Below are 12,559 nucleotides of genomic sequence, written 5' to 3'. Positions count from 1 at the left end.
GTCTTTTTTTCTGTTAAAGGCGAATGTCATTGGTCAAGATGTGTGGCTGCGTCTCTGTGTCCACACTGAGCAGGGTAGGGGCGGTGTTAAACACGAATCTAGCAACTTTTTCTGGCGTTGTTGGCGAGTTTTCTGGTATTTGGGGACTTAAAAGTGGAAGCGCATATTGTTCTGCAGTTTGTGTTCTTACCGAGCAGCAGCGCGTGCTGCTGAGTGGTCCGCCTCGCCCCATAGCAGTCACAAGGGGTCAGTGCACTGTCAGCTCCCAAAGAACACTTGAGAGCATAGTGGAGCTCTACGCATCCATGAATCACGCAACTGCGAGGCGCGACACCACTGGGGTGGATCTCACCCTGTTTTACAGAGAGGGATCTGAAACGTAAATGTTTTCTTCATCTCCATGAAATTACTACTCATCACACTCAAGCCTCATTCGGACTTGGTCAAGCTTGTCTTGGTCCTTGTTTGTGTATTTCTTAAGTATACTTTTTGAGTCTTAAGTTGCTGTGTGACGTGTTTAGCGTTGTTTCTAAGATGAGACTGTGAGTCAGACTATTTATTATATATTGAGTAATGACCTACTGCGATTTCCAGTGGGTTGACAAGCTCATTGTGAGTTTTTTTCAGAGCTCATGATTGGCTCCTGTCAAATAAAGAGCTGCCTGGTCCTCCCATGCTCATGCGCGCCACTATATACCATTTTATGTGCGTTCGCAGAGTGCAGTTTAATACATCGCCAAGGAAATGCTACCCTTTAATACAGTTGAAAAGCCAGCGTTTCATGTTAGACAGTGCAAATTGCATGTGAGAAAATACATGTCACAAACATCAATTTCACAACTTTACAGAGTGAAAAATGACATTAAAAGACGTATTGCATTATTATGATATATATTATTAGGGTTATATATAATCATACTTGTGTTTTTTTGCCTTAGTAAAAGGAGAGAATAATATTGTTTTGCATCAATTTGTGGGACAATAAACATTTCAAGGCGTACTTGCATTGTTTTGTGACTCGGTTAAATAAAGAAATGTGTTTGTCATATTTTTATTGTACTTTTTAACAAATGAATGTTAAAATCCCATCTTGTCTCGTGGATCGTCTCGTCTCGTGAGTTGGGCGTCTCATGACGACCCTATGTTTAACACAACTAAAGTTAATGAGAAAACAAGTACAACAAAACACTCACCAACAGACGTTCAAGGTAAACACACAACGTAACACTAACACTAGAAAAATCAACACAAGCCTCACTCGGCATAAAACACGCTAAATGCTAGCAAACACAATGCCTGTGTTCCTGGATCCCACCTCTTGCCCACAGTCAGCTGGGATAGCTCTAGAAAAGGAATGGTTTCCAGGGGCCCACTTGCCAGCTTCCCAGAGTCCACTTTATAAATGTATTTGTAAAGGTTGTGTGGATTAATACTGCACAGTGAAGGTTATTTCTTGGTCTAAGAGTTCTTTTCTTCCTGAAATTACAGTCCAACTGCAGCCTGCAGGCCTAATTGAGTTTTTTTTCCCCCTCGGAGTGCACGTTTACTTGTGTCCTGGATTTCCGTCATTGTAATTACTGTAGAGTGCTTAAGGACTTTCTCATTTACATAATTGATTCTTTTATCAAGGAACATCGTGCTATCTCTCTCATCCGCCGTCTCTCATGCAGAATGGATTTTTGTACGCTGATTTGAAATGCTGATCTTTGTTCTCTTGTCCTCTGTCCTCCCTAATCCCTTCTCTTCCTCACTCTTCTTCTCTCTGTCATTATGCCTTTCTTGTCACCTTCCATCCCGCCATCCTCGCCTCTTCTGTTTTTTTTAGTGCAACAACGCAACCCCTCCCATGTCTTCCATCCTCTCTTTCATCCTCTCCTTAACACGTGTCCTGTCTCCTCATCATCTCATCAGCTCCCTGCTTTTTGATTGAATTTCTACGTTTTTTCTGCACCCACTTCATCTCAGGACTTATTCTTCTGCTTATCTCCCCATTACAGGCCGTCGTCCTACATTTGGGAAAAGAAAGATGGAGAGCTCCCCCCACTGGCCAAAGCCAACGGTGCGTTCCTGCACTTTGAGATGCTGAACAAAACGGACAACGGTGTGTACCTGTGCTTCGTGGACAACGGCATCGGGAGCAGCGTTGGGGAATACATGTTGCTGGTGCAAGGTAACGAGACTTCAGCTTTTTTTTAAATTCTCTTTTATGTTTCCAAAGTTTTCTTTTTGTTGTGCCATCTTTTTTTCTCTTCTGATTTTCTTTGTTTTTGTTCTCATCCAAACTGCGCTTACTTCCAAACGCTACGCTTTGCCTCGCGCTTTGCTCCCTTCTCCTTTTTCCCAATCGTACCATCCATTTTTTGCACTTCGCCCGCCCGCTCGCCCCCTCCCAAAGACCCGGACACCACGTTGGTCTCTGCGACCTCTTCTCCTACGCCGCCATATTCTTCCCTCGCGACTGATTCCCCTTCTTCCTCCACCATTCTGGAACTTTCCTCCGCCGCGTTCCAGCCTGAGAGCACCACCAGGCTCTCCAACGACCTTTTCCCCGACCTCACCTTCACGCCTGACGCCTCATCTACTTCCACTCTGACTCCACCTCCCTTCACTGCAAGCGTGGTGCCTTCCTCCCCCTTCCCCTCCTCCCTCCCTACCTTCTCCACATCCTCAGTTTCCGACTCGCAGAACGGACTTTTCACTTCCACAGGTAAAAAAAAAAAAAAACAGACTGTGCGACACACAAACAGCGACGCCCCTGTAGATAGACTGTTGTTGTCATGGAAACAAGAAGTTTGCTTTGCATGTGGCAATTTTATTGCTGTCTTTTTTTGTTTGTTGTCACCTCCCCTCTGCACAACACACTATTCACACACAAACATCCCATCATGTCCTCAACTGAGAAGCTGCTGACAACATTGCAGGTACAACGCACACCTGACACCTGTCTTTGTGTGTCTTAGTGCGATCAATTCATTAGGTACACATTCTAATGTCCAGACGTTTCCACCGAGGACTGCATCCTCAAAAATCAAAGGATGCGATATATTTTTGTAATTTGGTGAAAAGGCTAAAGAACTTCTTATATATTTAAAGACAAAGCGCTGTGTGTTAGTCTCAACGTTTCAGCTTTTTCTCATTATGTTTGCTCTTCTTTTTTTTTTTCCTACAATGTAGCGCGGGGCAATAACAAAGGATCCCCGGGCCACACTTTGGACACACCTGTTTGCCTTTACAAAGATAATAATGGTCAGAGAGTGTTAATATATTACCGTGGTTATTGTTTATGCGCGCCATTGTACTGAGAGCTGATTCTAATATTGTATTCACCTTTAATTGACTCATATTATCCAATTTTAATCTCTTTACACCAAGTACCACTCATCTATTTTATTATTTTTTTTTTTTTATTTAGTACTACCATTTTTGCTTCCGAGGCGTGTTTAACATCTGTGGCTCGTACTCTCAGGTAATTGGCTTGTGGTGAAAATGTATTTGAATTCACTTTTTAGTCAATACTTTATTCTTATTTTTTATTATGATTTTATATATATATTATAAATAAATATTAATTTTATTTCATATTTATTTTTGTTATTTCATACATGCACTGTATGCCATTTTTGCCGTTTAAAAAAATACTCTGGTATTCCTGGTGGAGGTTGCCTACCACCAGCGACACTCGCACCACAGTTTGAGAATCAATGCTCCAGATGAATGCAGTGTTCGCAAAACCGAGTCATTATTACCTCTACCGAAGTGAGTTATGTTTTGATTGTAGTGAGTTACATTACACAAAAAACACTTAAGCGCATGTCATGGAAGAACCATTTTGTTTCAAAACCAGATCAAGGTGCAGTTCCAGGAATGTCCTTTTTTTCGTGTTGCATTCTGCATTGACTCAAACGACTCAGACATGTTCAAATTTGTCTGGCCTTGGCAGAGGTTTCTGCTTTGTGATTGATTTGGAAAGGCGGACTTTTTGTATTGTCTCTCATTAGACAGCGTACCTAATGAAGTGGTCACTGAGTCTTTTCTGTGTGTCGTGTGTGTGTACATGGTTGTGTGTGTGTGTGGCTGTGGGACACTAAGCAAAGGGGATGAATATTTCATGCCGACACACTCACACATGCGAAGCACACCCCCGTCGTGCGTGCAGACACATGACCCTTCGAGCAGTACGGGTCAATTATGCACTGGCCAGTGTGTGAGGAAGTGGGGGGCGGAGTCAAGTTCCTGCGGCCTGCTCTCCTCCTGACGTTGACAGGAAGGATTAATGGCTGCATTCGCAGTCTCGCCTCGTCAGTGAGCCCCTCTCACCTCCAGTGTGAATTTTCTGTGTGTGCGCGCGCCAACCTGTGCTCTATCCTACGCCATCCCCTCCTCTACTGGGCCTCATGGCACGTCACATGGTTCCTCATGGCCTCGCCCCTTTGACGACTATTGCATCCCTTAGTGCAGAAGTCACATGTCCTCATTGTGCTGAAGAAAACCTCTTTCCACATGAATGTCAGGCTTCATGTCATATAGCAACAGGTAGCGCTATACTGTAGCTTCCACCCTTAAAACTGAAGAAAGCCTTGAGTGGAAAAGACACATGACCTACAGTGGTGAATGCATCAGAAGGGGAATCATACGTTTCGGCTGATAGATTTGTCACTTGAATTAAACCGTGACAACAAATGTCAAATTTAATGTACAATAATTAACAAAAACGTTTGATTTTGAGGATGAATGTTGCAAAGTTTGGAGGGAACGGGGAACTCCTGGCTGTAGTTTGTTTTTTTTTATTTCATTTTCTAAAAGGTGCAGAAAGATTACTATGGTAACAGTACATCATCAGTAGGGTAAAACTAACCTCTCTCACGACGGTACAAAACCCAGCTCACGTTCCCTATTAGTTCCAAAACTGATTACATTTGTTTAGATGTGGCGGCCCGCCACAAATAAATTGGCGTCATGGGATTGTTTGTGAATGTAGCTTGTCGTTCCAACTTCGTACAGTATATGGCATCGTTACGCCGCTTCTTAACACAGCTCATACACACCTGGCCAGAGAATAAGGGGACGTTGCGGGAAGGATCAGTGTTTCCAACTTAGTCATTAGATTTTTCTCGAGATTTTGTTGTTTTAAAAAAGCGGCGAGCAACCAATCTAGCGAGTTTTTCCAAAGAATTTGTTAATTTGTTTAGCTTTCCATGTTTTCTGCTCAGTTTTCTGCCATGCACATGGTCAATTATGCAAAATAGCCGATGTCGCCAGGGCGCGCGCCCCCCACCCCCACCCCATCTTTTCCTTTTCATCCCTCCGTCTTTTTTCCGCATGTTTTTGCTGGTTCAGAATGGAGGCTGATTGAGGAAAAAAAACACACACTTTGGAATTAAGGGTCCATTTGAACAACATTCGTTATAGAATACGATTTCACAACCATCATGAAAAAATACTGCTAATTAAAAGGATTCAGTGTGTTTATGTGTGCTTTAAGTTGTTTTATTCATCATAAATTTCCACGAATAATGAAGGGTTTGTGTAGGAAATGTATATTTGAACATTGAACCGAATTACTCATTCAAACTGTTTCAATGACCTCATCTTCACCCTTTTGTTTTCTCTCCTTCTCCCGGCCAGACCCCACCGCCATGTCCACGTCCTCGGGCGTGGACCACGCCGTGATCGGAGGGGTGGTGGCTGTCATCGTCTTCATCCTGCTCTGCCTCCTCATCGTCCTTGGAAGATACCTCATCAGACACAAAGGTCGCCTGCTTAAACACACACACACACATGTGCATGTAAAGTAGCTGCCCAACATGAGGACAGTCCTCACGTTTCATCAAGCATTTTTATGACAGTCCTGTATATACTTTAGAGTAGTCGGTGTACAGTTTGTGTAGGTGTATAGATGTCATGTATAGCAGTATAGAGAAAGATAAAGACTGTGTTGACAGTCAAGCATGGTGGCAGGAGTGTCACTGTCTGGGGTTGCATGAGTGCTGCCAACACTGGGACTGTGGTACATTGAGGGAAACTTGAATTCCAACATGTACTGTACTGTACTATAAGTACGTATATCCGAGTTTACTTTCTATAGTACAGTATTGTCCCCCGACAAGATATCCTGTCATAAAAATGCTTGCTGAGGTGTGTGATGCCAATACTGATGTAGAACAAACACAAATGATGATAAACTCCCCCCGTCCCACCCAACACAGGAACATATTTGACCCATGAGGCCAAAGGTTCCGATGACGCTCCAGACGCTGACACGGCCATCATCAACGCCGAGGGCGGCCATTCCGGAGCAGAGGACAAGAAGGAGTACTTCATCTAGTTAGGAGGAGGATGGAAGGAGTGAAGGGAGGAGAAGAGGAGAGAAGGAAAGAACAATCTTGCATTTGTTTTCACGCCACTCAGTTGGAGGAGGGGCGGGGGGCGGATAGAGGAGGAGGGGGAACTTTTTGCATCGATACAGGGATGTGAGATTTGCACTGACAGAAACACACACATACACACACACACACACACACAGAGCGTCAATTAACCAACACACCTCCTGCTAACCTATGAATTGTTCTTCTTATTATTTGTATTATTATTTGGATTCCACCTTTTTCTAACCAGCTCCAAAATTGTAACTCACGTTCCGACTTCCTGAGCTGCTACACCACCCGTCACTAACCCGCCCACCCGCTACCCCACCTCCGACCAACGCCGCCCTTAACGTCCTTCCCATCAAGCGGTCGGAATGCTAACAGGCCCTCCATGTACGTATGAATATATTTATAAATATCTATAAATATAGCATTGTTTGTATGGACAGAAGGCTGTAAATAAGAACACTGCTCATGTACGTCACCTTCCTCCTTCAGTACTCGTATTGCCTGGTTTACTACATGCGTACTACAGATGATACAAAATAGATGCTAATACTTGTAAGAAGTACCAACAAAGGCGTTGCAATGTAAACTAACTTTAATATTTCTAAAAGGACTTTCTGTGTTTTTTTTTATTCCTTCTGGGGACATGAGAGTTGTCAGTGTTTACACTCGCAGTCAACACGCTGTACCGTCACTCATCATACCGGTGTTTGATTCCAAGCTCGCAGGCAGCCCATTGTCACAATAAGGCCTCTGTCCCGCCGTCTTGAAGGAAGGATTCCATCAGCGAAGCGCGTCGCCGGCTGGCAGAGGCAGGCCTTGGCGAGGGACCACATGATGGAAATAGATCGCAATCTCACTAAGAGGCTGCAGGGGCCGAGACGGGTGGCGGGCTCTGCGCCAGGCTGCACTCCCAAGCCCGAAAGTCGTCTAAGAACTTTTAACGTCCTCATCTTTCTCTTCCGGCGCTGCGCTCGTCCGTTTCTTTTTATTCTTTAATCAATCAGCTCGTCTGCGTCCTCGTTCACCTTCAAACCCCGCGCCCACCCCCTCCCCAAGCTTCGATATACGTGATTGATGTCCTGCTTTGCACACATGCTCCTTATGGACACTGATGTGGGCAAAAGTATTAAGACACAGCCACTTCAATTGATCAGTTAGTCGTCTATCTTAGCAGGACAATTGTATGCTTCCAGTGAAAGCATTGGGGACATTCCCTTTTATGTTCCCAGTGCACAACGCGCTGTCCCAACACTTTTGTCCATATAATGTGTGTCTCTACCGTGTTTTATTTGCAATGTTCAGGGATTCTTCTTGTACCCCTAACCACCCCCTCGTTGTTGACTGCTAGCGAATGTGCTAACGTTTGCAAGCCAGCGGTCCCCAAACCAGTTTGGATCAAAGAAGGTCTTAGCGTTGGGTTCTCCCGATGTTCTTCACGTCTGCAGGCCAGAGGACGCATGTGCTTTTTGTCCCACAGTCCACTTCGTGCTCCCCCCCCCCCCCCCCCCCCCCCCCCAATTGGAGTCTTTTAAAGAGAAGAAGCATAGCTGCGTTGTCCTCCAAGCGTCGTAGTGTTTTGACAAAACTAATGGACCTATATTTGCCTGTAATGGTCGTCCTGTTCTTCGTCTTATAGCTAATGTGCTAGCATGTAGCGTGCATGAGAACCTGTGGGTGATGTTAGATAGTGTGGGGACATGTCAGGAGAATCAACGACGTCTCTCGCGGGGGGGGAGAGCACAAAAAGTCGTCCTCCGTCCTCTGACCTACAGCGGGCACAAGACGTAAGACGTAAGCTGTCTGGCAGAAGACAAAAAAAAAAGGAGGCTGTGACCGTTCACCTTCCAGCGCGTCCGTGCAGTGTTGAGCAGTTGCCACTAGGTGTCAGCAAAAGAGCAGCTTTTCTTTGTGTACATTTAAATTATGTCCTTGCATTTCCTCACATTGACTTGATAATCATTCCTTTTTTTAGACCTTTAGATGCTCCAAAACTTGAACGTTAGACATTTAAACATTTTATTTTTTGTATTTGTGTATATAGTCTTGCCTTTACTGGATACTAGCGTGCATCCATACACACTTTGTGTGTGTAGGAGTGACAAGTGTGTGTTATCGACCCAAACAGGCGCATCCACAAGAGTTGTGTTTAGTCTTTGTTGCTAGTGTCATTGTTTTGGATGACATGTCTTCTTCTTTCATATCACATGACAACATACCGGTCATGTTTGTTCATTGTTACCATGACGAATGAGGATGATGATGATGTCACGATAAAGGCAAGTCCCAGCCAGCCGCATGCTGTGGTGGCTTTGCCGCTGTTGGCACTTATGTTCAAACTGTACTTAATTTGCTTTCTTCCTTTTGTTGGATTTGGTTTATTTTTGTTTAGTTTTTTGTTCAAATACCAGTTTGGTTGTTGACTTCAATAAAGATGCAATTGGGTTAATTTCACTCAGCTCGTCGCTCCTTTTTCCTGCACGCAAAATGCTGAAAGTATCAACATATTAAAAAAAAAACAAACAACAACAACAAAAAAAACAAACATTGATTTAAAAAAAACATCAAATTTACAGTAATAACCAATTTAACTCTTTATGGGAACGCTCACTGAAATACTTGGAAATAGAAAAAAATGTATTTAACATTTATTTTAGTAAGTCCCCCGCCTCCCCCAAAAAATCATATTTATTTAAAAATATATATAATACAGGTATTTTTAAAAATACGTACATCGATATAGCCATTATCTTTCTGATTGGGGGAAATCACGTGATTCTACTGCGTCTGTTTTATGCTAGGTCGTTTGTTTCCAGGTACTCTTTAAACATTCAGATTCAAGATTCAAGAGTTTTATTGTCATATGCATAGTAAAACAGGCAGTTATACTATGCAATGAAATTCTTATTCTTCTCATTCTCCCAAGAAAAGAAAGAAAACACAAGAAAAAGAATAAGAACCTAACAAACGTGTACTAATAAATTAAGCAACAACAACAGATTCCGTCGGAAGTATCCACTTCCGTAGGTATGCCCTTTATCAGCCATGATGGTGAGCAGAATCCAAAACATTACATTGTAAACATGTCCTCGGCACACTGCTCAGCCATTAATTGCTCTAATAGACGGTCTAAAAAACATATTTGTCATTTTTTCGGGTTCCCTAAAACCAAAGACAGGTATGTGTCATAAAAATGTAGATTTATAACACTGGGTGTTGTAAATAAACAGGACAGTAGACAAGACTCAAATTGTATTTTGTGTGGGACTGTGCAAAATATAGCTTAAAGCTAATTTGCTTCTCTGGGTGATTAGTGGAATTATTGACAGGTCAGTGATGATGGTGATGATTTAAGATACAGTCTATCGAATGTATTAACAATGCCATCACTGAAATAAATGTTGCATTGGGTAAAAACTTCCAGTCAATTATCCATACAATAGAAGTATTATTTTGTATGTTGATTAAGCCTTGGTAACACTGTACAGAAGGAAAAAGTAAATTAAAGAAAGAAAAAAAATTCTTTCATACTGCTAATCAGGTTTTTATTGACGTCTACATATGTCAATAATATGTATGTCAATACATATGTAGGTCATATTTCTGCAGTATTGTCGGTATTGGATTTTTACACATTGATATATATGTACATATACAGTACATTTATTGTGTTCAGTAAATAACATTCATCCATTTTATCAATGTGTACACAGCGTATAACTTTATTTTAGCCTCATCTCAGAGCCAGTGAATTTATTGTACACTATTGTCCGCGTAGCTTCCACCTCTCTTGCTCACCATTATGGCGGACTTTTCTGCTCCCTAGCGTACTACACCCTGTTAAATATCGCGGCTGATGGTCAGGCCTATTTTAAATATTTTAAATTAGTTTATTTCTGTGATTAACTTCTGTAACGGTTTATTTATTTAAATATGCGGTTGATATTCAAATGTGTCTTTTGCCACTAGAACATAAAAATAAGTGAAATCTATTATCCTCACACTTTCTTAGACCCATTAAAGTTCACTGACTGGCCAGCAGAGGACAGCACAACGCAACAAAAATTCAGTCAAGACGCTTAAAAAACATGAATTATTAATTGAAGAAATTGTTTGGATTGTTTGAAAGTACAATGCAAATAAAAAAGACCCTGGTTTTAAGAAATGCTGGTAATGGTAATGGGTTAATTTATTTTGAACATACATACATGTTAAATTGGAATACATCACATAATACAATTCAGGAAGTAGGAAGAAACAAAGTTTATTTTTTTTTTTTTTTTTTTTTTTTTTTTTCCCCCTGTCCTGTCCAGCCTTTAAAGCAGATAGAATTGTATACCTAAATGCCGTCAAGTGCTCAACAGATTTACTCTGCCAGAGAGAAGTGTGATATACACTTCCCCTGTCATACAAAATTTATTCGACCTTGATGCTTGTTATAAAGCAAATTTGGAGCGCCCGGACCGGAGCAGGAGGGGACAGAGAAGAAGAGAAAAGGAAACGGGGGGGGGGGGGGGGGGGGGGGGGGGGGGCGAGAGGGGACAAAAACAAAAAAAAGAGAGACAAGAGACAAGGACAACAGCAGCAACAACAACAATTGTGACAGAACAACAGAAACATACCGAACGACATCAGCAAATAAATGTCCGTGACAACTATAAAGACGAACAAGGATAAAGGACAAATCAATATCAACAACCACAATGACAAAGCTGTCAATGACAATCAGACATAATAGCAGTCATGAAATGATGACCTATGACAGTGATCACAATGACAATACTGCATTGAAACAGTCGCACACAATAGCAGTCATGAAATGATGAATTATGATAGTGATCACCATGATAATGAAACAAAGTTTATTTAATCCTACCACTTTTGCTAATACATTTGTTCACCTCCTGTATTCAACATGTACCATTTACCAATTATAAAATAACATAAGAAAATGATAAGGCAGTATAACAATGTATTACAACAGGAGTTCAGGTTTGTGAATCAATACATATATATAAATATACAAATAAATATATCATACAAAGTGATGAAAAAATTCATAGTTGACAGAAACATAGTTTGATGATGAGTGAGTCCAGGCAATGTAATACTTCAAGTAGTCCTAAGAAATGAAGAATGGGTAAGCACTTGTATGTACACAGTGGTTCAGGATTCTTCTTCCTTGTACTTTGTAAACATCAACTGCTTGTATTGTTTCTTGAAATGGTTCATTTTAGTGCATCGTTTCAGTTCTTTACTCAATCCTTTCCATAATTTGAGTCCACATACTGATATGCTGAAGGTTCTTAGTGTTGTTTGCGCATTTAAGTACAATTTTTCCCTAAGGTCATATTTCTTCTCTCTTGTTGAGAAGAACTGTAGTACGTAGGCCTGTCCCGATAATCACCCTCGATAAATTGACATGTGCATGCGTGTGTGTTTCATCTGCTCATGTCGCTGTGCCACACAGGCTGGTTGACAAGAGGGTTCACTCTGTCTGTCCGTGCGCATTGGTTCTACATTGGAGTGAAAGGAGAGAGTGAGCCAACATCTCATTCAGCCTCTTTGTGGAGGCGGGGCTACTAGTGAGTCGATACAGAGGGTTAGCAGTTAGCTTTGTGAGACAGCATACACTAATACAGTATGAATGAAGGTACAGCCGATAGCTCCAGCGTGGGAATATTTTGGTTTTAAACAGAATGAACATTTTGAGCGCATGAACACCGTAATTGCGATGACGGAAAATCCTCATTGGGTAGCTGCTTGTGTATTCACTCTTCACGCTCTGTGATTGGGCAGTCACACGCGGCGACCGGCCCTCCCTAGACAGACTCACTACAGCCAGCCAGAGAGAGGAGCCATGTCTCTCACTCTTCCACACACAGACACAATACAGACAGTGACTCTCTGCTTGCTTGGCTCTTGTCCAGCTCACGTTCTCTATTTCGCTCTAATTCGGTTTGAACGATATTTAAAGTTAGTTGGTAGACTTATTTCGTTATGTACGCGGTGCATTTGCCAAAACAGAGTTGAAAACGCCTCGTGTCGTGTTGGTCACTGCCTCCACTTCAGACGCGTTCTTTTAGGTTTTCCTCAGCTTGCTTCAATTACGGTTTGTGTCTAAAGTTACTTGGTAAACTTGTTTTGTAACGCATGCGATGCATTTGACAAGACAGAGCTCTAAACAG

General features: G+C 42.0%; 1 protein-coding gene across 4 annotated transcripts in view; it reads left to right on the top strand.

Moving 5' to 3' along the window:
* The window catches only part of cadm3 (cell adhesion molecule 3), a 131,648-nt gene extending 122,823 nt beyond the window's left edge, over positions 1 to 8,825 (top strand). Inside the window, exons 8-12 of one of the 4 annotated variants that reach the window (XM_054769105.1) lie at positions 1,998 to 2,170; positions 2,396 to 2,707; positions 2,904 to 2,921; positions 5,626 to 5,751; positions 6,207 to 8,825. In XM_054769105.1, the coding sequence (XP_054625080.1) occupies positions 1,998 to 2,170; positions 2,396 to 2,707; positions 2,904 to 2,921; positions 5,626 to 5,751; positions 6,207 to 6,325 (748 nt within the window). In that variant the 3' untranslated portion in view covers positions 6,326 to 8,825. The remainder of the gene's footprint in view (positions 1 to 1,997; positions 2,171 to 2,395; positions 2,708 to 2,903; positions 2,922 to 5,625; positions 5,752 to 6,206) is intronic. The other 3 variants (XM_054769106.1, XM_054769107.1, XM_054769108.1) reach the window with 3 other exon arrangements.
* Positions 8,826 to 12,559: the final 3,734 nt, after the last annotated feature.

The sequence above is a fragment of the Dunckerocampus dactyliophorus genome, chromosome 2 (genome assembly GCF_027744805.1).
Source record: "Dunckerocampus dactyliophorus isolate RoL2022-P2 chromosome 2, RoL_Ddac_1.1, whole genome shotgun sequence".
NCBI classification, from domain to species: domain Eukaryota; kingdom Metazoa; phylum Chordata; class Actinopteri; order Syngnathiformes; family Syngnathidae; genus Dunckerocampus; species Dunckerocampus dactyliophorus.
Note: the sequence above shows the minus strand (reverse complement) of the source record. Positions and strands in the feature narration are given on the sequence as shown.